Source organism: Aspergillus fumigatus, chromosome 3 (assembly GCF_000002655.1).
Source record: "Aspergillus fumigatus Af293 chromosome 3, whole genome shotgun sequence".
NCBI lineage: Eukaryota > Fungi > Ascomycota > Eurotiomycetes > Eurotiales > Aspergillaceae > Aspergillus > Aspergillus fumigatus.
Genome location: NC_007196.1, coordinates 2390781 through 2417701, shown reverse-complemented (window position 1 = coordinate 2417701; position 26921 = coordinate 2390781). Strand labels below are relative to the sequence as shown.

Genomic DNA, 26921 nt, shown 5'->3' with positions numbered 1-26921 from the left:
GTCCGCTGGCCGCTCGATTTCGCGGCTCTGGTACCTACGCGCGGTCAGCAGGGGGGGTGGTTGTGAAAAAACAATATCGAGCTCCATCGAATCCACGGTATGAGTCAACTGCAAACTTTCCATTGATCCATTCCATTCCAGCTACACTAACGCATCCGGCTCATCTCGCGGGTGGGTGCCCTGCCCCAGGCCCGATTGTCCGTATAGCTCCTCGACAGTATAGCCGTGATGAGCCAGCGGCATTGGCAAGCAGATGAACGTTGAGTGTCGTCTTCGGCTGGTGGCCACATTAGATTGTACTGAACTTGGCTTAGTACATGTGCACGTCCTGCATCCAAGATGGGGAATAATGCCCAGGCAGTCGATAAGCATGTAGGGGTGCCCAACAGTGTACCTGCCTAGTGCTCGGATTGGTGGTTCTCCTTGTTCAGAGTATGCATTAGGATATGTGCGGTAACAAGTTGCAGTCACTTAACGCCTCACAAACTGGTCAGAGTGTGCTCTGCCTACTCCTACAGAGACTACAGAGACTACTAGTCTCTCCCGAAACCTAGCGCTATGATGTATCTATACACTTAACGCTGCTGTCTATTGGGTGGCACGTTATCCCTAAAGGTGCCTTGGACGAACAGAGTGAGAGAATGGTACCCTTGTGCGCAATCCGCAAGATCTAGCGCTGTTCAGTAACTACAGCCTTCCTGATACTTGTTGGCTATTGCTGCTGCTAGTCATTCTGCTTTCACTTGCTAATCGCTTGGTGCCCTTCTTATTCGCCGTCTCATTCTTCATGCTCCGGATCATGGCTGTCCGACTGCCATCTTAGGCTGAGCCTAGCAGCTATAGTCCTTGGTTGTTGTCCCTTAGTGTTCATGTACTACTATCTCAGGTTCCTAGGACGTTCCTTTCCTTGGTCATCTATCTCAATTGGGTTATGGCAGGGCTTCTCCGAATCGATAGCTAGAGTCCGAATTGGTCAGAATCCATCACCACCCACTTGACTAGGCTACTAGACGTACAGGAGAAATCAAAGTCTCGTGGAGGCTGGTGCAGGTGCTACGCCATTCCCCTCGGACGACTCCCGCGGTCCAGTGAGTTCCCAGCCCCTTCCCCTGTATCTTGCAGGCCAGATCCCACTCCGCCCTGGCGCACGAATCCCGTTGGGATCTAGACAATCCTTGAGCTTCTCGTTGAACTTCATAAGCGCATGATCGTTCCACGAGTAAGTCGCCGCTACCTGGTCACTCAGCAGCAAATGCGTCCGGTACTCGCCATATCCCTGCGCGGCGGCGTCCTGAATCAGGGCCCTCATCACCTGCAGGGCCGAGGAGCGCTGCCGTGCATCATCGCGATCATACACACACTGCACAATCAGATGCAGTTCGCGAAGCCCAACCACAAAGTCGAGGGAAAAAAATCCAGCCCCGAGGCGGCCCAGTGTTTCTTGGCCAGTTGCCACAGCCGCAACGCATCGGCGCCGCGGGTCGGGGCCACCGGACTGAACGCGATATGGCCCCCATTCGGCCACCAGTTGACCCACGCAAGCTCTTCGAGGTCCGGCTCGCCGCTGGACGTCCGGTCGCGAGACCAGAAGTAGTCGCTGGGTGGGAGGGTCGCCGGGTCGATCCGCCGGGCGACAGGGACCTTCATGAACTCGCGGTGGATGGGCTCGAGCTTCCATTTGCGGACTTCGCTCGGGCCGTAGCAGGTACCAAAATATAACCAGGTGCAGTCGCCATAGGGATGGTCTCGGAGATACTCGGACATTTTCTCTGGAGGAAAGGGTCCCTCGCCTTGGTAGAACGCCGTTCGGGGTGCCCCAGACAGCGCCAGGACCTGCAGAGCATGCCGGATGTTGGCCGCATTATCGAGAATTATGGCGATTCGCAGAGGCCGGACGATCGATCTCCACCAGCTGCTCCAAATCCGCTTCTTCCCTGAATGCATACAGCTGGGGGGAAACAAATAATGATCAGCAATACGCTACCAATGGACACTCTGGGGCCACCCACGAAGCTCTCACGACCACCTGGATCCAGCATCAGGCCAAATCCCATCTTCGTGACGATGCCATAGCTCGATTGCGAAAAGAGATTGCGAAAAGATACCACTTGAGGAGACATCAGAACAACCCATATTCAACAGAATGTCGGAATCTCGCGGCCAAACGTGCTCGATAACAGGGCCAAAGCCATACGGAAACACCTGCCAGGTATTATTCCCCGGCAAGGCTCCCATCCCAGTCCGAACCACCTCGCCGGTGGGTGTGACAACTTCCAGGCCCGAATGCATGGCCCAATGGTCCCCGTACGGGGTATAACCAACGCCGTGGTCCAGCGCGTTTCCCAGCACGGAGCCACCTCCCAGATCAGGAACGTCAATCCAGAGGTGCTTGTAGCCGCGTCGCTGGATCTCCTCGTACAGTGCGTAGTAGGAAACACCGGGTTCGACCAAGCAGGTGCAGTCCTCTGGGTTGATATCGAGAATCCGATTCATGCGCTTTCCAAGGTCAACCACGACAGCTCCACGAACCCACGGTGCGGCCCCGCCGTAGCCAACTATTGCCACTGCCAGTTAGGATAGCGGTTCTTCCTGGAAGCTATTTTGATAGGGACGCACAGTTCCGGCCCATGGAAATGGGATGCAGGGGGATGACATGCTTGTTCGCCCAGTGAACAATTTTCTGGACCTCTTCCGTGCTGCCGGGATAGACAACCGCAGACGCAACCAGTTCTTCTTCATCGGTGGCTGCCATCCCATCATGCGTATTGGGGGCTGATTTGAATTGTCGTCAATCAGAATATGCTGGCGGTGTCCCAGTCAGGATTACTTACGCTCCATGTACCTATCTGAAGGGCTCATCTTCTGTTCCTCAACGGTCTTGTGGAATAAGAGTCCTTCTCACCAGCCATCATCAAGCGGTTTGTCGTTGACTTCGACGTGATCATTACCGAGCTCCTTTGCAAGCTCATCGAGAGCGAGAAAAAACCGCGATCGCTCGATTCCTTGTGGTACCACGGGCCAGCGTTGTCGGGGCCGTAGTGGCTTGGTTGCAATGTCTTGGATACGGCCCTTGGCTCGACGTGCCTTATGCAAGAGGCGCGCCGGCACAGCATTGTGCTTTTGTTCCAGAGTGGGAATCGCAGCAAGCCCATCAGCAGGCATGATGGCGGTTGGTTGCAGCTCGGGGGATTCTGAAAGGTATGGTCCGTATGGAACCGATTCGGCCTTTTTATATCCAGAACCTGGTTGGAACGAGAATGAAGTGAGAACGAATTGAAGTCGACACTGATGCGCATGCCAGGTGCGTTTCTTGCAAGATTCCCCCCACATAGGGTCGCGATCTCAGGGCAGAGATGTGGGGGATGTCCTGGTTGTCCTGGTGGACTGATCTCACGGTCTCACCCCACATCCGCCATTTAACTACATGTCTACATCTTGCTGGGCGCCTGCAAGACCGAGTTTGGAGGCCTACTCCATCTGAACGGCGTTCTACCTCAGAACAGCACCTCCAATGTCCCAACCAGTTGCCGTCGTCACCGGTGCATCGTCGGGCATGGGGCTCGCCGTGACGAAACATCTGGTCGCGAAAGGATGGCGAGTCGCCATGGCCGATATCGATGCAGATTCTGGACGGAAAGTTGCTGCTGAGATCGGTGACCAAGTGCTGTTTTGCCGCACAGATGTCACCTCATACCCCCAACAAGCATCTTTATTCGAAACGGCCTTTGCGTGGGGAGGCGACAGGCTCGACCTGTATGCTGCGAATGCTGGGATTGCCGACACGCAATTCCTCTGCAACAACGATTACCGGTACGACGAGAATGGCCTGCGGCTCCCTGTGAGCCTCCAGACCCTGGATGTGAACCTCACCGCAGTCATCCAAGGCGTGTGGCTGTTCAAACACTACGCCCGACGGAACAAGGTCGCCGGCGGCAAGGTCGTCATCACCTCGTCTTCTGCAGGGTTATATCCCATGGAGTCGGACCCCATCTACACAGCCTCCAAGCACGCCCTGGTTGGGTTGACCAGAGCCCTCGGGCCGGTGCTGCAGCGGCAGAATATCCAAGTGAACGCCATCTGTCCGGCGTTTGTGCCCACGGGTCTCTGCCCGAAAGAGATGCTGGGCCGCTTTCCAAAGGAGCATATGATACCTTCCTCGAAGACGATGGCCTTTCTGGACAGACTGTGGAACTGAGTCTGGAGTCGCTGTATTTTCGCACCAAGCCTGACTACCCGAATGAAAGCCAACGGTGGTTGGGGGAAGAGTCGGCCAGCTTTGGGGAGGAGGCGTATAAGACACCTGTATCTGATACACTACCAGGACAAAGGGGATAGACATGGATCCGCAGGGATAACTTGAGAGGTCTTGTGAATTATTGCTCTACCACGCTTTCCACGAGCTGACAGTTTGAACGATCCTTAACCCTTCCCTTTTGACCCAACTCGTTGCCCTAAACCGGATCTTTCCCTATGAAAGGCGCACAATGGACCCTCTGCGGGTGTGATAGTCCTAGTAGAGCAGTGCATGGCCCATTCTCCCAAGAAAACTGCTTCCGATTTAGTGGACTAGCCTATCGAGTTATGAAGCATAATTGCAGAAATCGCCTCGACTGAGCACACTCTCGGCGACCTTTGTTGTTGCGCAACTGACAGCTATTACTCTTCCAAATACGATCCTCGACCGACTACCCGCTGAAGACACGATAGATATGACACCCAACGATCACTGGTAGTCTCTGTCTAATAGAGGTGTTGAGACATCGTCCTATCCCTGGTCAGCCAAAAGCAAAGCTATCAATCGCGAGAACTGGACACCCACACTCACCCAGAACCCGGCCCCTGTTCCTCCCTGATCTCACTTAGGACCTTTTCTGCGATCCGGAATCCCTCGAGGCCTGCAGGCATGCCGACGTAAATTGCAACCTGCAGCAGAGCTTCGCGGATCTCCACCTCCGAAAGCCCATTGTTGAGCGCGCCACGCACATGGACCGCCAATTCGGCGCCGCGGTTGAGCGCGCAAAGCATACCAGTGTTGAGCAGAGACCTGGATTTGCGGTCCAGGCCGGGACGGGACCAGACGGCGCCCCAACAGGCCTCGGTCACCAGCTCTTGCATCGGCTGGGAGAAGGACGATGCGGAGGACAAGGATCGGTCGACCTAGGTCCTTCCGGCGACTTCGGAGCGGATTCGGAGGCCCTCATCGAAGAGGCGCTTGTGCGCGTCGGACAGGGAGGATTCTTGTTCTGCCATGACTGCGGACGGACTGATCTTGCAGTTGCAAGTGTCCAAAATTGAAGCCTTGTGTCACTTATATGTCGCAGTCGGGCTTGGACGGAACAATCCTGTCGAACCCCCACATACGGACTACCCCCACTTCCCTTTAATAATTATATTATAATAATAATAATAATGACAATGGACATCAAAAGCCTCGGATCATCCTATTGCAAAGAGGTCAGTGGAATAGCCCAACCATGTCGCCGCGGGAGCTAGGATTCATCGGTTTAGGGGTCATGGGATATCCCAGGGCCTTTAGAACTTGCTGAAGAAGCTCGAGGATGGAGCAAGGCTGCATGTGTACGACGTGGATGATCGTGCGCTACGGAACTTCGAAGCAGAGGCGCCGACAAAGGGGCGCGTTTGCTCGAACGCAAGGGAGGTTGCAGAATCATCGGTACGCATCACCACTTGCAAGTCGAGGGAGGCAGACCAGCTGACCAACGCTGCACCCAGACGATTTCTCTTTACGATGGTCCCCGAGGGACGACACGTGCGAAGCGTGTATCTCGACTCGCACGCAGGTGTGCTGACCACGTCGGTGGATGACAAGATCCTCGTCGACTGCTCCACCATCGACACAGCGACCTCGATGGATGTGGGCGCGGCTGTCTGCCAGAATTCCAAGACCGCAGCTTTTTACGACGCCCCAGTCTCCGGAGGGTCCCTAGGAGCCGTGGCTGGCACGCTGACATTCATGGTGGGTTGCGTGGAGGATGACCCGAACCTCGAACTGCTGCAAGCCCTACTGCGCTCCATGGGCCAAGCATCTTCCCCTGTGGCGGCTTCTTGCTCGGCCTGACGGCGAAGCTATGCAATAACTATTGCTCAGGCCTCATCGCGATCGCTACCGCCGAGGCAATGAACATCGGCATCAAGTCCGGGATGAAACCTTCGCTGCTCGCCAGGGTCTTTGCCACCAGCACCGCTCAGAGCACCATCAACGACAAGTGGAATCCCGTCCCCGGCTGTCTGTCCGAATGCCCCGGCGAGCAAGGGGTACCAGGGTGGGTTCAAGGTGCAGCTGATGAAGAAGGATCTGGCGCTGGCCGTCGAGGCCGCCGACCGCGTTGGTGCTCAGTTACGATTGGGGGTGCCAGCATTACAGGTGTATCAAGAGGCACGCGAGGATGAAAGGTGTCACGACCTGGACTCACGGGTGGTCTTTCGGTACATTGGGGGCGACGAGGACTGGGAAACCAAGTTGTCGGCGCGAGGCTAATACAACGAGTTATCTAGTCTTGAACGCGTAGTAGTTTTATGACGCCTCTCGTACTGACACTTCGATCTAAGTAGCAGCTCATAGTCCCAGAGCGCGATGTTGATTCGTGCTCCACCACTCTACATCATGCGCCATGACCACCTCGACCTTGTGCCCTTCCATCTCCTGCAGCCGGCGAATACGCGACAGCGATTCCTCTGCCCTCGTCTGATCAACGTGAATGCAGCCCGTATTGCCATGGCCATCGTCCCAGGTCGCGATTTGCCGCTCTCCCGTAAGCAGCCTTGAATCGTGACAACTGTCCCCTCCAAGATACATCCAGGTGTCGGGGCCGACACGGCAAAGGAGGTTGATATGGCCAGGCAGGTGGCCGGGCGCATCAATGACGTAAACGGATCCATCCCCAAGGAAATCCAGGGCTCCTGCGAATGGCCCCAGTGCCCTCCATGGCGAGGCGCCTGGCGAGGGAAACTCGCTGACACGGAGGACGTTGCGGAACAGGTCCGGATCGAAGAACTGATGCGATGCTGCAATTCCAAGTCCTTCGTCAAGCAGTTTGAGAGAACCAGCCCCAACGAAGAAGTGTGCGTTCGGGAAATGCGCCGGATCGCCGTGGTGGTCGTAGTGGACGTGACTGAGAATGATCGTGTCGATCTTCCCCGGATCGATGCCTGACCGTTGCAACGACTGTGCAACTCCGGGACCGAGGAGGCAGGGTCGGCGCAGCTCCAAGTGTGCCTGCTGCTCCTTCATATAGTCCCCCAGCGTCGCTCGCAGTCCCAAGTCGAAGAGCAGGTGTCGTGGACTTTTCTCGCTTCCGCTGCCGGGGTGCGTGATGAGAAAGCTTAGCGAGGGAACGGTAACCGCAGCATCTCCGCTGGGAGAGACGAATGCACGTTCTGGGAGCGTTATCAGACCTCCATTGATTGGGCCCACCGTGACATACGCCTGGCCTTCAATGGGTGCTGGAAGCGGATCACCCATCTGGGCGACAACCCTGATGGAATGGCGTTGGGACTGTAGAGGCTGGGCAATCATCCCGGATTGATCTGGGTGTCCTGAGGATGTCTTTCCTCTCTTCTTCTTTTCTGTCTGTTTCTGCCTTGGGCAACTGGCCCAGCTAGCATCCAAGGTGATATGTGGGGTACGCATTACTACCCCACAAGGGACTTACTACATGTCCGGGTATATACAACGCCAAAGACAACTCTCTCAGCAGACTGCTCAGGGTGTCAGTCATGGACGTGCGAGCGAACTCTACCTCTTTGTTTCGGAAGCACCCGAACGGCCAAACCACACATGTGGTTGTCGATGACTATACTGACCCCTGGACGGAGCCCGAGACGATCCTGATACAAAGGGGCTTCGCCAGACATTCGGCGTTTTGGTACCACTGGATTCCATCCCTCGCCCGGCACTATCGAGTCGTCCGACGGGACACTCGAGGACACGGCAGATCGTCGGCCGCCCCAGGGCCCGGAGACGACTATGCGTACACGGTCGACACTCTGCTCGACGAAATCATCGACACGCTGGACCAGCTTAACATCTCCAAGGTCCACTTCGTCGGGGAGAGCACCTCGGACATGCTCGATGAAGCCTTGGCCGCCCAGTTTCCTTCCCGCCTGCGCAGTTTGACAACGATCTCCAGCCCGACCCTTCTCCCACCCGCGGCGCTCCGGCTCTTCGCATTTAGATACCCGAGCCGGCCCGAGGCGTGTCGCCAGCTGGGCTCGAGGGGCTGGGGCGAGCGTCTCGCGCGGGTCCCGGGAACGCTGTCGGCATCGGACCCCGCGTACGAGGCCTGGTGGCTGTCACAGATCGCCGTCAGTTCAAGCGAGGGCCTTGCGGGCTATGCTGGATTTCTCTCCACCTTCGACGCGCGGGCGTATCTGCCGCGGGTTTCGGTGCCCATGTTGATCCTTGCGCCGGCGAAGAGCGCGGCGACTACCTTGGAGGAACAGTTGGATCTTGCGAGACAGGTCAAGGGGTCTAAGCTTGTTGTTATCCATGGGCGGGGGCACGAGGTTTACGTTGACAAGGCCGCCGATTGTTTGAATGCAGTCCGTGAGTTTTTCCTCGAAGTCGAGCAACGCTCTACTCTGGGCGTACAGTGAGCGCCTTTCCTTGTGTCTGCGCCGCAGCTAGCACGTACTTCTGTCTGAATATGATTCATTTAGCGTAGCTACATGCTATCCATGGTATATCACGCAGGGCAGAGACATTCTCGCCGACAGAGATGAAATCTATCAGAGCGTCAGCTGCCTACAGAGTAGCATCTGATCGATCTCTGGAGAATAGAATTTGCTCCCATCCGGCACCTGAAATGTCCAGATATCCGCAAGCCATAGAGGATCGCTCTTTTCAACCAGCTGGCGTATCAGTCCCCGCTGTTCGCACGAACAAATGTCCCCAGCGAACATGGAACGGAAGGTTCACCACTGGATTTAGCTCAATTCTCAAAGGTACCACGTCTGCCTTAGATATGAATCCATCCTATGCTCTATATCAAGCAGTTCGTGACAAGAAAGTTTACCCGAATCGAGATATTGGGGAACAATCTCTGACCCATCCACGGTGTGCATATCTGTGCAACACTTTCAGAGAATTATACAGAAAACATGTAACTAAAACAGAAATAGCCTTAAATGGCCTTTATCTGCCCCAGAGTCCAGCATTGATCATTGATTTCCCTGTGCAAGTCAGCCACGTACCCATTGATAGCCGCAGTCTTGGTTACTGTGAGTGAGAATAGTATAAGTAACTTGATTCTGACTATCTTCGCTAGCTAAGAGAGAGAAATGAAGATATTTATATAAGCTATTAAGGCAAGATGTCTAGGCACTAAGCCTATTCAGGAAACATAGGTAAGAGAGTAGTATTCATACCCCCCTTACTCCAAGCTGAAGTTAGCATACGTGCTTAACTTACTACCTAATTAGGAAGGTATGATAGTCTCTAGTAGATTAACTATTCCTAGCTATTTAATAAACTATATAAATCTATTCTTTATTAGGGGCTTAGTAAGGCTATTAGCTGCCTACTTAGTGGTTAGTATATATAGATACTCTAGTTTACTAGCTATAACCTCTTAATAAAGAAAGTAATATCTAATATTAATATACTTAGTCTAAGTATGATACTCTACATTATAGCTTAATAATTAAGCCCCTTAATTATTAATATAAATGCATATAGGAAGGCAATAATAGACCCTATTAAGGATAGAGAGTTTAGATAAGATTAGTATAAGCTAGATTACTTCTTAAGCTGTAAGGGCTATAGTAATATATTCTAATTTAGTTAATAAGAGAGTAATGCTAGTCTGCTCTTTTAAATATTAAGAGATAGGTAAATTACCTAATAGGAAGATATATCTAGATATTAAGACTAATTTAATAGTATAAGGACTAGCCTAATTAGTATTAATAAAACTATTAAGCTTACTAAGCATAGAAGGATAAAATAATAAAAGTAAGAGTATCTCTACTAGATAGCAGAATACATACTTTACTATAATAAAGTAATTAGGGCTAGGATTCCTAGTAAAGTAAGTAAGCTTAGATATAGTAAAAGTAATATCTAGATAGGTTTCTAGTATAAGCTAGGTAAGCAAGCTAATTATCTCTTAGTATAGAAGAATATCATCTTTTATAGCCTTACTAATAGAATTAGAGAGTATCTCCTTATTATTATATAGTATAGTATAGGGATAATAGTTAGACAGGCTAAACCACCTAAGGATATTTAGGATATATATTTTCTAATAAAGATAAATACCTTCCTTTTAATATAGCATATTAATCCCTAGGTAAATAGAAACCTTACTATTATTAGTATATTTAAATAATTTTCCTAGCTGCTTAAGGAAGTTATTAATAAGATTATTAGAATTTAAAAGTATAAGAATATTATCTATATAGAGTAGTATAGTAATGCTATGTTTAATAAAGATAGAATAATTAGTATATATATATTTAAAACTAATAGATAGGAGGAAGTCATAGACTAGCATATACTATTTATAAGGGGACTACTTAAGGCTATATAAAGTCTTTATAAGCAAAGTATATATATATAAATTAATTCTTTAAGATAGGTGTGTAGAAACGCGGTAGTGATATTAATATAGTATAGGGTGTAGCTATTATAGGCTATAATAGCTATAAAAAGCTTAAAGCTTATTAACTTAGTAATAGCTATATAAACTTTATTAAAGTTAATTCCTTTATATTATCAGAATCCCTAAATAATAAGGTAAGCTTTAAGGGTCCTGTCTCTTTTAATCTTAAATATCTATTTAAGAGGTAGAAGCCTTATCCCTTTTTACTAGTTAATTACTTAAAAATACTATTATAAATAAGCTCTAAGACTCCCTTATAGATAGCTTAATACTAGTTAGATCCACGCTTATATATAACAGCCTTAGTATAGGTATAGGGAAGGAAATTATCTCTCTATAGATTATAAGAGATATCTAGATTAGCTATAATAGATTTAACTATATAAGTATATAATTATTCCTCTACTCTATTAACCAGGTCTAGAATGTAATTAATAATTATCTAAAGAATATATATATTAGCTATTTAAACTAGCTAAGGTAAGAATAGCTTATTAAAGTATATAGCCAGGCCCTCCATGGCTTCTATAGCATAATATAATAGTTTCTAAATATATATGGAATAATATAGTAGGGGGTCCTCTAAGGCCTAAGTCTTGCTTATCTATTAAGCAGGTCCTATAGAAGGAATCTATAGGCTCTTATTAGTTATATTAAGTAGCTCTAGGCTGTGATTAGCTAATTATTTAATAATAGGATAATTAGAAGTATTATTAAGCTGTAAAGTATATTTAAAATAAAAAGGGAGTAAGAGATTAGGAAGGATACCTATAGATTTATATTAAATTAGCTAATTAGGTATCTTAGATATAGTAGAATCTAAGTTAGAAAGGACTAGAGCTAGAATAATTAAAACTAGAGGCTGTATAAGTAGTAAGTATCTATTATTTCTCATCTTAAGGAATTTAATTAGAATATAGTATTATTCTAGTAGTTAATTTATCTTATTAGCAGCCTGTTAACTATATTAATTAGTTTTATCTAGATTATAGGTTATATCTAGCTTAGTAGATGTCTATAGTTCTTCTGTAAAGATAATATTATAAGATTAAATAATCTTCTTAGTAGATATATTATAGATCTTATAGAACCCTTCTACATAGCTAATAAAGCAGCCCTTAGATATATATAGATCCAGCTTCTTATACTATTCCTTAGATATTAAGATCTAGCACTTACAGCCTAGTGTATACTAATAGAAGATATCTAGCTAAATACTATAGAGCGCCTTATAGGGAGTTATACTAATCTTAGAATAGAAGAGGTAATTAGATAGATAGTTAACTATAAGAACCAGGTGCCCTTATAGATACTTAGGGAGCTAGTTCTCTATTATAACTAAGATAATAGGCTTAATAAGATGATAATTCTTAATCTCTGTAATGCCATTAAGCTGTAATATATAAGAAGGTATTAGGTCCTAGATAATGCCCTTATCTATTATATATAATTATATTAGTTAATACTTAGTAGCATTATCTCTATAGATTTTCTTAACCTTATAGGAGAACTATATCTCTAGGTAGTTAATTACCTAAATAAGCTTATCTAGGACCTCTGTATAAGATTTAAGAAGGAAGACCTAGTAAAATTATATAGTATTATCTATAATAGTTAGAAAGTATATCTCTCTGCTATAGGCTTAGACACTAAGTAGTCTATAGATATTAATATATAAGAACTCACCAGGGCTAGACTATATAGATTTATCCTAGCTATATAGTAACTATTAGCCCTTGTGTCACGGTGCTGCCGCAGATAGGAGTTAGCATCGCTAGGAAGGAATCATGTGACCTTGGGAATATCTTCACTGCACAATCCCGCAACTTACTTGGAAGCCTCTGAGCTACGGACGCACAGCCTTCTCACCCAGGAAGGCCATACTCTATTGAATTCTCAGATCAGGCTCTCAATCCAGGCGCCCTGCCTAGGATAAGGGACAGCTCCCCCTCCGCTCACTGCCTGACACCCGCCCAGCAACCACCACGCGTCTCGACGCGTCAATAACATGGCACGACATAACAACCAACCTGGTGGCCCTCTACAGGCTGCACTACAGGAAACAACCACCTCAGCCACTGCTAGAGCTCTCGAGGGACAGAAAATCTTTAGTCCCATAGCAGCCTTCCTTGATGATCACCGACGCCAGAATGCTGGCCTCACGCCCCGCCAGCTAGGAGCGCTCACGGCCCTTAGCAATGACCTGGCTAATATAGCCCAACAACACTTCAATGCCTACATCAGCGGCGTGCCCTTGACCAATGCCCCCCTCCCCCTCACCCCTGCCCCTGCCCCTGCCCATGGCCCTGCTTCCTTCCCCCCCTCACCTCCCCCTTCTCGTCCCCCCTCCGGTCTTGCCCAGTCCACATACGCGACTGTCACCAGAAGTCCCCCAGCTAGGAACAATGCTGCCACAAAGAAAACATACAGTAATACTAAGACTGATAGGTTAGCTACAAAGCTGCCACCTCCTGACAACCGACTCTTTGTGCGCCTTCCGGAGAACCATCTTGCCAAGAGCATGGATGCATTTGCTATACATACTAGCCTGCGATCCCATCTGGGCACTAATGGAAAGCTTCTCAAGGGCGTCCAATCTATCAAAACTGGACTCGCTCTTCTGCCAGTCTCTACTGAAGCCCTCCCAGCCCTAGAGGCCCAAAAGGAAGCCATAGCCGCCTTCTTTAAAGACTGCCAGATCGAACGGAGTTCCCGCTGGATCTCTTATCGAGTGACCAATGTACCCAGGAAGGTTGGCCGACTTACTGGCAGCCAATACTCCATGATCCCCGTTAACCCTGAAATCTTGTCTTCAGAGATCACTGAAGCTATAGGCCTTAACCCAGTCTCTATTACTGAGACTGCTACAAGTGCCGCTAACCCCAACACTATCTCGTCCAGCTGGTTTATCAACTTCCCGGAGGACAGCAAGGCCAACCTTCCAGTACGACTCTCCTTGTTTGGCATGATCACCAATGCTCAGCTGCTAGTAAGAAAGACAAAGATTGTACAGTGCAACCGCTGCTGGAAGTGGCATAACGCTAGATCCTGCGCTCGCCAGCCCCGGTGTCGACTTTGCGGCTCTACCCAGCATACTGAGGAGGGCCATAGCAATAGATGCAGTACCCAACCTCCCCACACCTGCCCTCCAAGGTGCCTACACTGCCATGGCCCCCACCCGGCTGACTATGAGCAATGCCTCCTGCGACCTAGCAAGGCAGGCACTCGATGCACAAAGGCCCAGCAAGCCGAGATTCGCAAGACTAGCTCCCTAGAGCTTGCCAAGGCACGCCTAGAGAGACAGTGCTGCATGCAAGTCCCAGAGCCTTCCCAGGACCAAATCATGGCTATGAACAGCCGCCCTTCACCCTTCCCCTTCCGCACGGCTACCCCCCCGCCACAGGAGCCTTTAGACTCTCCCCCGGTCACAGCCAGAGCAGTCCGCTTCGTATCTCCTAAGCCACAAAACAGCTTTGAAGTTCTGATGAACGAACAAATATGAAGTACCAAAATCACCCAAGGAAGGAGTCTATCGCTATACTCCAGCTGAACGTTGGCCGTATACCAGAAGCCCATGAAATTGCCCTCTCCCAGGCATACTCCAACCACATCGACATTATCCTTATACAGGAGCCCTACATTTACAGAGACCTGACTCGAAAGATCACAAAAAGGCACCCATCTTACGAGTGCTTCTCCCCAACTGATTCTTGGGAGATAAGTGGCATCCCTCGAGTTCTTACCTACATTCGTCGGAAAAATGGCATCCGAGCCTCCCAACTCCGCCCTGACTCAATAAGCCAAGAGACCCTCTCAGACCTTCTTCTACTCCAGATCTCCTCGTGCTCAGGACAATCTGCCTTGATATTTAATATATATAATGCTCCTGCTGGCGCAAAACGGGCGGGTGAAGCAGCGAGAACTCTTACTTCCTTGCTGGAGTCCTACTTCTCTCTGCCTACCCTGCTTGCTGGTGACTTCAACCTACACCACCACAGATGGCAGCCCTCACTCCAGCACGCACCCACTACCTTCGCAGAATCATTCACAGAATGGCTTGACAGGCTTGGACTACTGCTTACCTCTGAGATTGATATCCCTACACATGACAAAGGCAACGTCCTGGACCTTGCCTTTGTCTCTAGCTCCCCAACCCTCATAGGAGCCAGTACCAGGGTTGCACATCATCTAGACGCCACCTCGGATCATCGCCCACTTCTTACGAACCTGCCGTGGGAACAGGGACCTGTGGAAACTCCGCAAAGACTAAGATTTGACACACTAGACCACACCCGCTTCCTCACACTTCTCGCCTCTAATATAGCCAACGTCAGGAGCTCAGCAGAGAATGAAGATGAACTAGACTATCTTGCAAATGGAATTACTGCAGCCATCCACAGCTCATACACAGCCTCTGCAAACAAGTCAATACCCCAAGGGGGAGGCCAACGATGGTGGAATACCACGTGCAAGGAGGCATTACAAGACTACCGGGCAGGACTCTGCACACAGAAAGACTTCCGGCGGGTAACGCGGCGAGCCCGAGAACAGTATTGGAGAGACAAGATCAGCGCGGTAACCGAGAGCAAGGAGGTGTTTGATATATCAAGATGGCATAAGTCAACAGGCTCCTACCGCAGCCCCCCACTTAAGGACCCTTTGAGACCGGACAGCCCCCCAGCGGTAGCCTTACAAGAGAAGCGGGATATCATATCCCGGAACCTTCTTCAAAATACCGCTGAAGCAGGAGACATCCCGCTGGATACGCCAGCAGTCCCATCTAGCTCACTGCCATTCCCTGATGTAACCATGGCCCAAGTCGAGAAGTCAGTCCTACAAGCAGGGAATACAACCCCTGGGGCTGACGAGCTACCCACTGGTATAATCAAGGTGGCATGGCCCCTGATCAAAGACAGAGTCCTTGCACTCTATCAGGGTTGCCTTCGAACTGGCTATCATCCAAAGTGCTTTCGACACGCAGTTCTAGCAATAATCCAAAAACCAAATAAGTCTAACTGGTCTAGCCCTAGGTCATATAGGCCTATTGCCCTCCTGTCAGTACTGGGCAAAGGCCTCGAGAGACTAATTGCCCGGAACATGGCATGGATTGCTATCCAGTACAGAGTCCTGGCTAGTCAACAGTTTGGGGCCCTGCCTCTCCGCTCAGCAACTGATCTGACTACATCCTTGCTCCATGATGCAGAACAGGCCCTTAACCAAAGGCTAACAGCCTCACTCCTCACCTTTGATGTAAAGGGAGCCTTTGATGGAGTCCTTCCTGGGAGACTTATCCATCGACTGCGCTCACAGGGCTGGCCTGATAACCTAGCTCGCTGGGTAGCCTCCTTTGTCACAGGGCGAGTGGTACAAATCCGCATTGACGGTGAAATAGGACCAGCAACAGAAATACTCTGCGGCCTGCCACAAGGTTCACCAGTATCCCCTATTCTATTTATGCTCTATCTAGCCCCCTTATTCTGGCTTGGAGTTCCAAAGTCCAGGTTTGGATACGCGGACGATGGAGCTATCCTGGCAATCTCACCGTCTATTGAGGCGAACTGCCAAAGCCTATCCAACTCCCTACAAGAAGCCCTTGACTGGGCCGCTACGGAGGGGATCACCTTCGCGCCAGATAAATATGAACTGATCCATTTCTCACGCCGCAAGGCTGACCAGGATCCAAGCCACACACCAAGCATCGTAGCAGGCCCGGTCACAGTCTCCGAGAATACAACTCGCCCTTACCTGCGTTGGCTGGGGGTCCTCTTTGACAAGAAGCTCAGCTTCAAGTACCATGTCAGGGAGACAACCTCAAAGGCTCTGACAGTTGCAAATGCCCTCCGTGGCCTCGGGAACACAGTCCGGGGAATCAAGCCCTATCTCATGCGACAGGCGGTGATAGCCTGTGTGCTCCGGAAAGCCTACTTTGGCGCAGAAACCTGGTGGCCAGGTCGCTCGCGCCCCTGCCCCCGTGCAGGCTCTATCTCAAACCAGGTCCAGGGGCAACTTGATAAGATAGCTAAGGTTATACAGACAGGTGCTAGAGCAATTCTCCCTATCTACCGCACAACTCCCTTGCCTGCTTTATACCGGGAATCAGGGCTCCTACCAGCAGAAATTGAGCTTGATCATATAGCTACATCGGCCGCGATCCGTGTTCGTCGCCTAGACCCTTACCATCCCCTGCGCAGGAGGGCAGCAAAAATTGCACAGACTGGCTGGGCAACTAGCCGTTTTGCACGCCGAGTACTAGCCCTACCAGAATCAGAGCAGATAAACCCGCTGCAATATCCCCCTTGGCTCCCAAGGGAGGCACGGGCGGATGCTCAACTGCGAATAAAGGCACCTAACGGACTATCCAAGGAGCAGGCAGCTACCAACTTCCAAGACTTTTACTCCTCTCTCCCAAACACTGATATGAAAGTCTTTACAGACGGGTCTAAATTGCCTAACGGAATGGCAGGTGCTGGCTTTGCTCTATACCAGACAGGAAGACTATGTCTCCAATCATCGTTTTCTCTCGGGCTAAATAAAGAGCTTTTTGATGCCGAAGCAGAAGCAGCTCTCGCTGGTATAAAAGCAGCCATGCAGTATCATACTGCACGCTTTGCTACTAACCTCTGGGTCTGCCTAGATAACCTGGAAGTGGCCACTCGCCTGCTCTCGCCCTTTGCAGGCTCATCCCAAGAAATTTTCGAGACCGTCCGAACCCTGGCCTCGACCTGGCTTGAGCGGGAGAGGTTCCCCTACACTGACGGGGGCTCCGTACGTATCTGCTGGGTCCCTGGGCATGCGAAAGTCCCTGGGAATGAAGCAGCTGATCAAGCCGCGAAAGAGGGAGCTGCCTTAGAACCCCCTATCTCCCAAAAACATTCTTTTGCCTCGCTTAAGCGTCAAACAAAGGCTGCCATGATCTCTGGCCTACAGAAGCACTGGCAAGCCGTGGCCCCGCAGCCCTACCAAGATCTTTGCATCACCTCCTCCCCCAGGTGCCCTGATGAGCTACGCCTCCCGCGCCACCTTCTCGGGCGGATCCTAGCAGCTCGTACAGGGCATGGTGATTTTGCAGACTATCATGAGCGGTTCAACCATGAAGACGCCCATCTTCATTGCCGGTGCGGAGCCAGGAAGTCTCCAGTGCACTTCTTCTTCTGCCGAATAGTTAAGAGACGCCTACCCCAACCCCTAGGGCCCCCCTCCGAGATGATTCCCTTCCTTCTGGGAACTGCAAAAGGTGCAGCAAAGCTGGCTGCCTGGCTATCACAGACTCGGTTCTTTGATGATATCTGTCCAAGACGGCCCCTGCCTGAGCACGCCTGAGACAATACAATCCTTCTTTAAAAAAAAAAAAAAAAAAAAAAAAAAAGAGGAGGGGGGAAAGCAGAGACGCGGAGAATTGGCGGATCATAGTGCGGAGATGGATCCATGCAGCTGGCATCGCAATTTAACCTACTATAGCAGACCTTCCCCATGACTGAGGCAGCTATGCGAACGCGCCAAAGTCTCTTGTTTGTACATAGAACTAGCAATAGTTAGAGACACCCAGGGCTCACCCCCTGGCGGCCTTTGCCCCGATTGGGGATAGTGGAAAACGTGCAAGTCACGAGCCACGGCCGTAAAATACATACACACACACACACACACACACACGCCTCTGAGCTACGTCCTGTCTATAGAGTCTACCTGTACCAGTTTGCCCTGCAACTGGAATAGATAGATATAGATTCCTGTAGCCAGCCTGAGTGTTAACTACCTCATCAACCTGTTTCTGTTTACCTGTGACCCCGTACCTTGATATTACGTAGCTCCTCCCTTGGAGTTGACACTGTCAGAATGCCCGCCCCTCTGCCCCCTTTCCTGCCTGGCAACCCCGAAGAGTTCTCTGAGCACGTCACTAAACATGGTACTGAATAGTATGAATACTGCCGCCTAGCATATGAGTACATCCAGAAGGCTGAATTAACTATTAATGAAGCAAACTTACAAGCTAAGTAATCCAAGGCCTGACTCCTGGAACTCTAGCATGAATTTACTATCTCAGAGCAGAGGCATGAATAAGAGACTACTAAGCTAAGGGCTGTCCTATAGTACCAGAAGGAACAGCTGCAAGAGAAAGAGCAGTAGTATGTAAAAGCTGCCGTGGAAAGGGACCAAGCCTGTCGCTTAGCTACCCCTACTGTGAATACACCTGTGCCCACACCTATATATAAACCCATTACTAAGAAACCTGTAGTTGCTCTAGTGGGAATGCCTATATTAACTACTACCCCATCTTCCAAAGCCGCTGGATTATCAGAATGACTCCCTGACCCTGATAAGTTTGAGGGCGACTGAAAGGACCTTCAGCGTTTCATAGCGCAGATTCAAGAGAAAATAAACGTCAACCTTGACCGCTTCCCGACGCCGCAGAGCCAGATGGCTTATGTAAACAACTGCCTGAAGGGTGCGCCGTACACCCAGATTCTCCCCTATATCAAGAAGGGGATTTGCACCCTTAACGACTACTAAGACATCCTGGATATCCTGGAACGCGCCTTTAGTGACCCTAACCGCGTGAATAACGCCCGAAATAAGCTATTCAGCCTGTGCCAGACTAATAAGGAGTTTGGCACCTTCTTTGCAGAATTCCAACGCCTAGCCCTGGAAGGCGAGATGCCTGAAGAAACCCTGCCCACCCTGCTTAAACAGGCTATTAGTTATGAACTCTGGAGCATGCTTATGCATAACCAGCCTCCAAGCCAGGAGTACCACCAGTTCGCCAGATTCCTGCAGGAGCTCGAGAACTGCCGCCGGCAATACACCACAAACTAACCCCCTGTTATTAAGACCTACGCTATTACTGCTAAACCTGCCCAGCATTCCCAGTCACCCCGAAGCTCTAGCCCTATTACTACTAAGTCCACCGAACAACCCTGGCGCCCTATTATTCAGAGGAATGAGCATACACCAGCGCAACAATATGACCCCATGGTACCTGGGTACTACCCGACGCCCAATAAGAAAGGGGTATAGCCCCTCCTGCCGCGAGACAGGCGCCTGCTTCTGATGTAGCTCCCTGAAATACTGGATCAGGGACTGCCCCCACCCTGATACCCATCAGAGAGTTCAAATCATGATGTCTTATAAACCACGCCCAGAGAGCCCCCAGAGGGGACGGATCCCAGCACCTAGAAGCCCATCACCCAGCCAGACCTCCTTGGTAAAAGGAGTGAGCCTAGAGTAAGCCGCGACCAGGCTCAGGAATCATGTGTTATTCGAATCTCTGCTGCTGCTGTTTATAGACTTAACCTTAAGAAATAAATACAATGATTAAAAGCTATGATACTATCCATGACCCTAGAGAGAGAAGAGAAGGGAATAAAGCTACCTACTTACGCCCTGTTAGATACCGGAGCCGAAGGATGAGGATTTATTAATAAAGGATGGGCTGAAGACCAGACACTAGAGCCCATCCCCCTGGCAGACCCAATAACCCTGCACATATTTGATGGGAGAGAACCAGAGAATGGGAAGATAACTCATTATGTTCAGATAGATATGAGAATTAAGGACCACTTTGAGAAAGACACGAGGTTTTACATTGTCCAGTTAGCACATTACCCTATTGTGCTAGGAATACCTTAGATAAAGGTACACAACCCCCTGATACAATTCGCAGCCTACAGTATTATGTTTGATAGCGACTACTGCCAGAAATATTGCAACACACCCCAGAGGCTAACTAAGATACAAGCCTTGCATAACGTCCCCCCGAAGACCCAGCCTAGATACCTGCCCCCAAGACCAAAGGGACTAGAGAACAGAGATATAGCTTTTATCTCCTTAGCTGCCTGCTCAGCTTACGCCCAGAGAAACATCCAGATGTTCACAATCACCCTGAAAGATCTTAAAGCCGCCCTGAGGATTGAGAAAGCTCAGAAAGAAGACTTCACTAACCTGTTACCTGACGAATTCAAAGACTACGCTGATGTTTTCTCCCCCAAGGAGGCTGAGCGCTTACCGCCACACCGCCCCTACAACCATGACATTAAGCTGTTAGAAGGAAAGACCCCCCCATTCGGCCCTCTGTACGCCATGTCCCGAGAGGAATTGAGAGTTCTAAAGGAATAAATCAAAGAGAACCTGAGGAAGGGCTTCATCCGCCCTAGTTCATCACCCGCCGCGTCGCCTATCCTATTTATTAAAAAGCCAGGTGGAGGCATACAAATCTGCGTTAATTACCGAGCCCTGAATGCTATAACTGTTAAAGATTAATACCCACTGCCTCTAATAAAGGAAACCCTGAATAACCTAAAAGGGATGAAATATTTTATAAAGATTGATATCATTTCAGCATTTAACAATATCTGCATTAAGAAAGGACAAGAATACCTGACAGCTTTCCATACCTGATTAGGCCTGTTTAAATCCCTGGTGATGCCCTTTGGGCTGACAGGAGCACCCGCAACCTTTCAGTAATTTATTAATGATACTTTGCAAGATTACCTTGATATCTTCTGCACTGCCTACCTTAATAATATCCTCATTTACAGCAAGACCTGCACTAAGCATATAACCTATGTCCGCTCTGTCCTGCAGAAACTATGAGAAGCCAGCCTGTACGCGAAAATCCAAAAGTATGAGTTCATCATCCCTGAAACCAAGTTCCTCGGCATTATCATTGGCTGGGATAGCATCTGTATAGACCCTGATAAGGTGAAAACAATTATCAACTAGCAAGTTCTAACCTGCATTACTGATGTTCAGGCCTTTATTAGCTTTAGTAACTTTTACCAGTGATTTATCAAGGATTTCTCAAGAATTATTGCTCCCTTGGTGAACCTGACTAGGAAGGATGTCCCATTTGTATAGACTACAGCCTGTAAATTAAGCTTTGAAGCCCTGAAGAAGGCATTTGTGAACGCCCTAATCTTAAAACCATTCAACTAGACAAAAGACGTCATAGTTAAGACTAACTCTTCTGATTACATGTCCGCTGGTGTAATGTCCTAGTATAATGATAAAGGAGTCCTGCACCCTGTTACATTCTTCTCTAAGAAGCTCTTAGTCACTGAGTGTAACTACAAGATCTATGATAAAGAGTTGCTCGCCATCATTCGCTGCTTTGAGAAATAGCGCCCTGAACTAGAGGGTACACCATCACCAATCAAAGTTATAACTGATCACCGCAACCTGGAATATTTCATGTCTACTAAGCTGCTCAACAGATGACAAGCCTACTAGTCTAAATTCCTGTCCTGCTTTAACTTTAAAATTATATATTGACCCAGGAAGCAAGAAGTCAAGCCTGATGCTCTGACCAGGAGGTCAGAAGATCTCCCTAAAGAGGGGGATGAATGGCTACAACACCAGAGCCAGATAATTCTGAAGAAAGAGAATCTTAACCCTGAAATTCAGAACTCAGTAAAACTAGGAGCCATTATAAGGAGCCAGTCAGCTACAAGAAGAGTTCGCTTTGCAGACCCAGTAGCCTGAGTTGCTAGAACACCTAAGGAACCTACCAGAGTGCCTGCTCAACCAGCGTGGACAGACCAACCAGACCAACTAGACCAACCAGAGCCCCCTCCCAGTATCAAGGAACTACTAGACACTGCCTACCAGTTGGATAATACTATACAGTCCATCCTATAGGCGCTGGATAGGAATGCCAGTCAACACCTAAAGATCACCCTGGCTAATTGCAGATGACGAGGAAGCTATCTGTACTACCATGAATGCTTATACATCCCTGACCATGATGAGCTGAGAGCCCAGTTATTACAAGAATGCCATGACAAGCCTGCTGCTGGACACCCTGGAAAGCATAAGTTATATGAGTTAATAGCATAAGAATATTACTGGCCGGGCATGTACTGATATATTAACTGCTGGACCTAAAACTACTACACCTGCTGCCAATCCACCCCATCTCGCAAAGCCCGCTAAGGAGTGTTATGCCTGCTCCCAGTACCCGAATAATCATGGCAAGATATCTCAATAGACTTTATCACCAGTCTAGTACCTAGTCAAGGCTATGATGCTATATTAGTTGTTGTTGATTAACTTACAAAGATGAGGCACTTTATCCCCTGTCAGACTACCTGCAATGCTGAGGGTGTAGCCTGATTATACATCTGTCATATATGGAAGCTACATGGCCTACTAAGAACAATAGTATCAGACCGTGGCCCTCAGTTTGTCGCCACGTTCTGGAAGCACCTGACCCAACACCTAGATGTTAAGAACCTGTTGTCTACTGCTTATTACCCTGAGACTAATAGCCAGACTAAAAGAATGAATGCTGTTTTGGAATAATACCTGCGTGCTTACATTACCTATTTACAAGATGATTGGGCCGACTGGTTACCATTAGCTGAGTTCACCTCGAACTCTGTCTGATCTAAGGCCACTGGAATCTCACCCTTCTTCGCAAATTATGGATTTCACCTACGCATGGGGTTTGAACCTGTCCAGCCCGTGAATCACCCTGCTGCTAGAGATGCTAAGGCCTTTGCAAAGAAAATACAAGATATTATTGACTATGTCCGCGCCCAGATCTGCATTGCCCAGGACCGTTATAAGAAACAGACGAATCATTACTGGAGACCTGCCCGCCATTACTATGTAGGACAACTGGTTTAGTTAGACGCCCGGAATATCAGGACCCTGCGACCCCAGAAGAAACTTAACTAGAAAAACTTAGGGCTGTTCCGTATCAAGAAGATTATCAGCCTGCACGCCTATGAGCTAGATCTACCAGCTTCTATGAAGATTCACCCTGTGTTCAATGTTAGCTTGCTGCGTCCCATTGCCAAAGACCCTGTTCCTAGATAAAGACAGCCGCCACTACCACTAGTAGAGGTTGATGGTCTAGAAGAATGGATTGTTGAGGATATCTTAGATTCCCGCTGGGAACACCGAGGCTGATGGGGCCCCTGTCTAAAGTATACTGTTAAATAGTTGGGCTACGACAACCCCACTGAGGAACCCGCCCATTACCTAAGGAACGCACAAGAGATTATGGCTAACTTCCACCACCGCTACCTAAGCAAACCTAAACCAGCGGATGGTCTTGACGGAGCTTGACCTTGAGGAGGGGAGTACTGTCACGGTGCTGCCGCAGATAGGAGTTAGCATTGCTAGGAAGGAATCATGTGACCTTAGGAATATCTTCACCGCACAATCCCGCAACTTACTTAGAAGCCTCTGAGCTACGTCCTGTCTATAGAGCCTACCTGTACCAGTTTGCCCTGCAACCGGAACAGATAGATATAGATTCCTGTAGCCAGCCTGAGTGTCAACTACCTCATCAACCTGTTTCTGTTTACCTGTGACCCCGTACCTTGACACCTTGCCTATGATATATAGGCTATAAGGAAGTCATAACCCCCCTTTCTTAAGGTATAAGCTAGTTATATAGTTAGGAAGCATGCAGAGGTAATGCTTAGATAGATATATAGTATATTAATAAGCTAGTTTAATACTAATTAGCTGTGGTTCCTTAATAGTTATTATATTAATAAATACTTTATATCTAGGGTAAGATATATATTTAATATCCTCTAAGCCTAATAGTCTGCCAGACTGCTATAATTATTTAAATATTTTAATAAATTTACAGCTAGTAGTGCAAAGGAAGTAGTAATTCTATATTATTTTAGTGAAGGCCTTAATTAAGTTATTATAGATAAGCTTAATACCACTATTCTTCCTAAAGATAGTATTAATACCTAATTCTATAAGCTTTCTAATAGAAATTAGATTATAAGCAAGAGCTAGTGTATGCTAGACTTTTAGTAGTATAATAAATCTAATATATTCAGTGCTATTTAGTAGGATGAGATTAATAATAATAATACCATAGCCTTTAGTCTAGAAGACCTAACCTATAGCTATATAGACTAGTAGAACTATCTCTTAATAGTTAATAAATAAAGAATAGTAAGAAGTTATTATATTACTTATACTAGAATCTAATATCTAGTTATAGGGACAGTCCTAGTTAATAGTACTAACCTCTTTATATTATATCTACTAGCAGGAGAGCTTGATATTATTTACCTAGAGGAAGTCTCTATTAAATATAATCTAATTAGCCTCTTTATTATAATTCTTATTATCTTAATTAGAATAGGAAGTAGCATTAGTAGTAAATCTACTATATCTATAGCCATGCCCTCTCTAGCCTCCTCTCTGTAAGGAGATAGTAGTAGAAGGATTAGAAGTAGTATTCTTCAAGCAATATTTAGACAGGATATAACTGCTAAATTTACTATATGTCAAGGTACTGGATCACAGGTAAACAGAAATAGGTTAATAAGGTAGTTAACACTCAGACTGGCTACAGCAATCTATATCTATCTATTCTAATTACAGGGCAGACTAGTACAGGCAGGCTCTATAGACAGGATGTAGCTTAAAGACCTTTAAATAGGTTACTAAATTATATAGTGAAGATATTCCTAGAGTTATATAATTCCTTCTTAGTAATACTAACTCTTATCTATGGCAGCACTATAACAGTACTCCCCTCCTTAGGGTTAAGCTTTATTAAGACTATTTACTAGTTTAGGTTTACTTAGGTAGCAGTGGTGGAAGTTAGCTATAATCTCTTATATATTCCTTAGGTAATAGGCAGGTTCCTTAGTAGGGTTGTTATAGCCTAACTATTTAATAATATACTTTAGATAGGGGCCCTATTAGCCCTAGTGTTCCTAGCAGGAATCTAGGATATCCTTAATAATCTATTCTTCTAGGCTATTAACTTCTACTAGTGGTTTATAGGCTAATAATCTTCTTAATATAGAATAGCCCTAGATATTTCTAGTTAAGCTTCTTCTAGGGGCGCAGGGTCCTAATATTTTAGATATCTAACTAAACTAGTTATTCTATATAGTAATAGTAGGTAGGTCTCTAGTAGTAATTTATCTATTCCTTATAACAGGCCTAGGTAATGTGGATCTAGGCGTGGATATAGTTAATAATATCTTATATTTTCTTTATAAAGGCCTTAGTATCTCTAGTAGCAGGGTGATTTACAGGCTAGATAGGTTCAAACCCTATGCATAGGTAAAATCTATAATTTATAAAGAAGGGTAAGATTTTAATAGCCTTAAATTAGACAGAGTTTAAGGTGAACTTAGCTAATAGTAACTAGTTAGCTTAATTATCTTATAGATAGGTAATATAAGCACACAGGTATTATTCTAGAATAGTATTTATCCTCTTAGTTTAGCTATTAGTCTTAGGGTAATGAGTAGTAGATAATAGGTTCTTAATATCTAGGTATTAGGTCAGGTGCTTCCAGAATATAGTAATAAACTAAGGGCTATAGTCTAATACTATTATTCTTAGTAGGCTATGTAGCTTCTATATATAATAGATATATAATTAGGCTACACCTTTAGCATAATAGGTAGTCTAATAGGGGATAAAGTATCTTATTTTTGTAAGTTAATTAATAATAACTAGTATAGCATTATAGCCTTAACTAGGTACTAGACTAGTAATAAAGTCTATTAAGATATCTTGCTATAATTATTTAGATACTAGGAGTAGATATAACACTCCTTAGTAGGCTTTATAGGATAGGGTAGATTAGTAGCAGGTATAGTAGTTTTAGGTCTAATAATTAATATATTAGTACATGCCTGACTAGTAATATTCTTATACTATTAACTTATATAACTTATACTTTCTAGGGTGTCTAGCAGTAGGCTTGTTATAGCATTTTTATAATAACTAGGCTCTTAGCTTATTATAGTTAGAGATATATAAGTATTTATAGTAGTATAAATAGCTTCTTTATCATCTATAATTAGCTAGGGTAATCCTAGGGTGCTAACTAGTATTTCTATCTAGTACTTATAGGATAGACTATATAGTATTATCTAACTAGTAGGCAGTATCTAGTAGTTCCTTAATACTAGAAGGGGGCTCTAGTTGGTCTAGTTAGTCTAGTTAGTCTAGTTAGTCTAGTTAGTCTAGTTGGTCTAGTTAGTCTAATTAGTCTAGTTAGTCTGTCTAAGCTAGTTAAGCAGATACTCTAGTAGATTCCTTAGGTATTCTAGTAACTTAGGCTACTAGGTGTCACACCCTGGGATCCGTCTCTGCTGTTCCTGCTAGTCACTACTTTGGGAATGGGGTGGTATAGTCCCTAGACTATACCCAATACTTGCCTAAGGCCTACTAACTAGGTAGCCTAATAATAGGTTAATATAATGATCTGAACAGGATTAAGGATAGTTTAAGGTAATATAAGAATAATAATAGTAGAGACAGAAGCAAGGCCTATTAAGTATATATACTTAATAGTAGAGA

At 47.1% G+C, this 26921-nt stretch overlaps 9 protein-coding genes across 9 annotated transcripts; 6 read left to right on the top strand and 3 right to left on the bottom strand.

The window, feature by feature from the left end:
- Positions 1 to 1368: 1368 nt before the first annotated feature.
- AFUA_3G09500 (FAD-binding oxidoreductase) lies at positions 1369 to 2752 on the bottom strand (the record flags this gene model as incomplete). The annotated part of the gene is made up of 3 exons (XM_749576.1): positions 1369 to 1934; positions 2106 to 2555; positions 2617 to 2752. The coding sequence occupies 3 exons, from the start codon at positions 2750 to 2752 to the stop codon at positions 1369 to 1371; spliced, it is 1152 nt and encodes a 383-aa protein (XP_754669.1).
- Positions 2753 to 2792: 40 nt separating this feature from the next.
- Positions 2793 to 3296, bottom strand: AFUA_3G09490 (uncharacterized protein; the record flags this gene model as incomplete). Its single annotated transcript, XM_749577.1, has 2 exons — positions 2793 to 2842; positions 2903 to 3296. 2 exons carry the CDS (start codon positions 3294 to 3296, stop codon positions 2793 to 2795), a joined length of 444 nt encoding a protein of 147 aa, XP_754670.1.
- Positions 3297 to 3420: 124 nt separating this feature from the next.
- On the top strand, positions 3421 to 4601 carry AFUA_3G09480 (15-hydroxyprostaglandin dehydrogenase (NAD(+))). The gene has a single exon (XM_749578.2). The coding sequence runs from the start codon at positions 3512 to 3514 to the stop codon at positions 4193 to 4195; it is 684 nt and encodes a 227-aa protein (XP_754671.1). The 5' UTR covers positions 3421 to 3511; the 3' UTR covers positions 4196 to 4601.
- An 814-nt stretch (positions 4602 to 5415) lies between these two features.
- Positions 5416 to 6499, top strand: AFUA_3G09470 (putative 3-hydroxyisobutyrate dehydrogenase; the record flags this gene model as incomplete). Its single annotated transcript, XM_749579.2, is given in 4 exon segments — positions 5416 to 5454; positions 5537 to 6015; positions 6045 to 6276; positions 6296 to 6499. The coding sequence occupies 4 exon segments, from the start codon at positions 5416 to 5418 to the stop codon at positions 6497 to 6499; spliced, it is 954 nt and encodes a 317-aa protein (XP_754672.2).
- A 78-nt stretch (positions 6500 to 6577) lies between these two features.
- Positions 6578 to 7537, bottom strand: AFUA_3G09460 (MBL fold metallo-hydrolase; the record flags this gene model as incomplete). The annotated part of the gene is made up of 1 exon (XM_749580.1): positions 6578 to 7537. The coding sequence occupies one exon, from the start codon at positions 7535 to 7537 to the stop codon at positions 6578 to 6580; it is 960 nt and encodes a 319-aa protein (XP_754673.1).
- A 200-nt stretch (positions 7538 to 7737) lies between these two features.
- AFUA_3G09450 (alpha/beta fold hydrolase) lies at positions 7738 to 8616 on the top strand (the record flags this gene model as incomplete). The annotated part of the gene is made up of 1 exon (XM_749581.2): positions 7738 to 8616. One exon carries the CDS (start codon positions 7738 to 7740, stop codon positions 8614 to 8616), a length of 879 nt encoding a protein of 292 aa, XP_754674.2.
- Positions 8617 to 14120: 5504 nt separating this feature from the next.
- AFUA_3G09430 (uncharacterized protein) lies at positions 14121 to 17942 on the top strand (the record flags this gene model as incomplete). The annotated part of the gene is made up of 1 exon (XM_077804391.1): positions 14121 to 17942. One exon carries the CDS (start codon positions 14121 to 14123, stop codon positions 17940 to 17942), a length of 3822 nt encoding a protein of 1273 aa, XP_077660545.1.
- Positions 17943 to 18455: 513 nt separating this feature from the next.
- Positions 18456 to 19433, top strand: AFUA_3G09420 (uncharacterized protein; the record flags this gene model as incomplete). The annotated part of the gene is made up of 2 exons (XM_077804390.1): positions 18456 to 18535; positions 19205 to 19433. The coding sequence occupies 2 exons, from the start codon at positions 18456 to 18458 to the stop codon at positions 19431 to 19433; spliced, it is 309 nt and encodes a 102-aa protein (XP_077660544.1).
- Positions 19434 to 20291: 858 nt separating this feature from the next.
- On the top strand, positions 20292 to 22916 carry AFUA_3G09410 (uncharacterized protein; the record flags this gene model as incomplete). Its single annotated transcript, XM_077804389.1, has 3 exons — positions 20292 to 20689; positions 22377 to 22438; positions 22777 to 22916. 3 exons carry the CDS (start codon positions 20292 to 20294, stop codon positions 22914 to 22916), a joined length of 600 nt encoding a protein of 199 aa, XP_077660543.1.
- Positions 22917 to 26921: the final 4005 nt, after the last annotated feature.

Bases quoted from the DNA above. Each gene is read 5' to 3' on its own strand.
- AFUA_3G09480 (XM_749578.2), top strand. From the start codon at position 3,512: ATGTCCCAACCAGTTGCCGTCGTCACCGGTGCATCGTCGGGCATGGGG.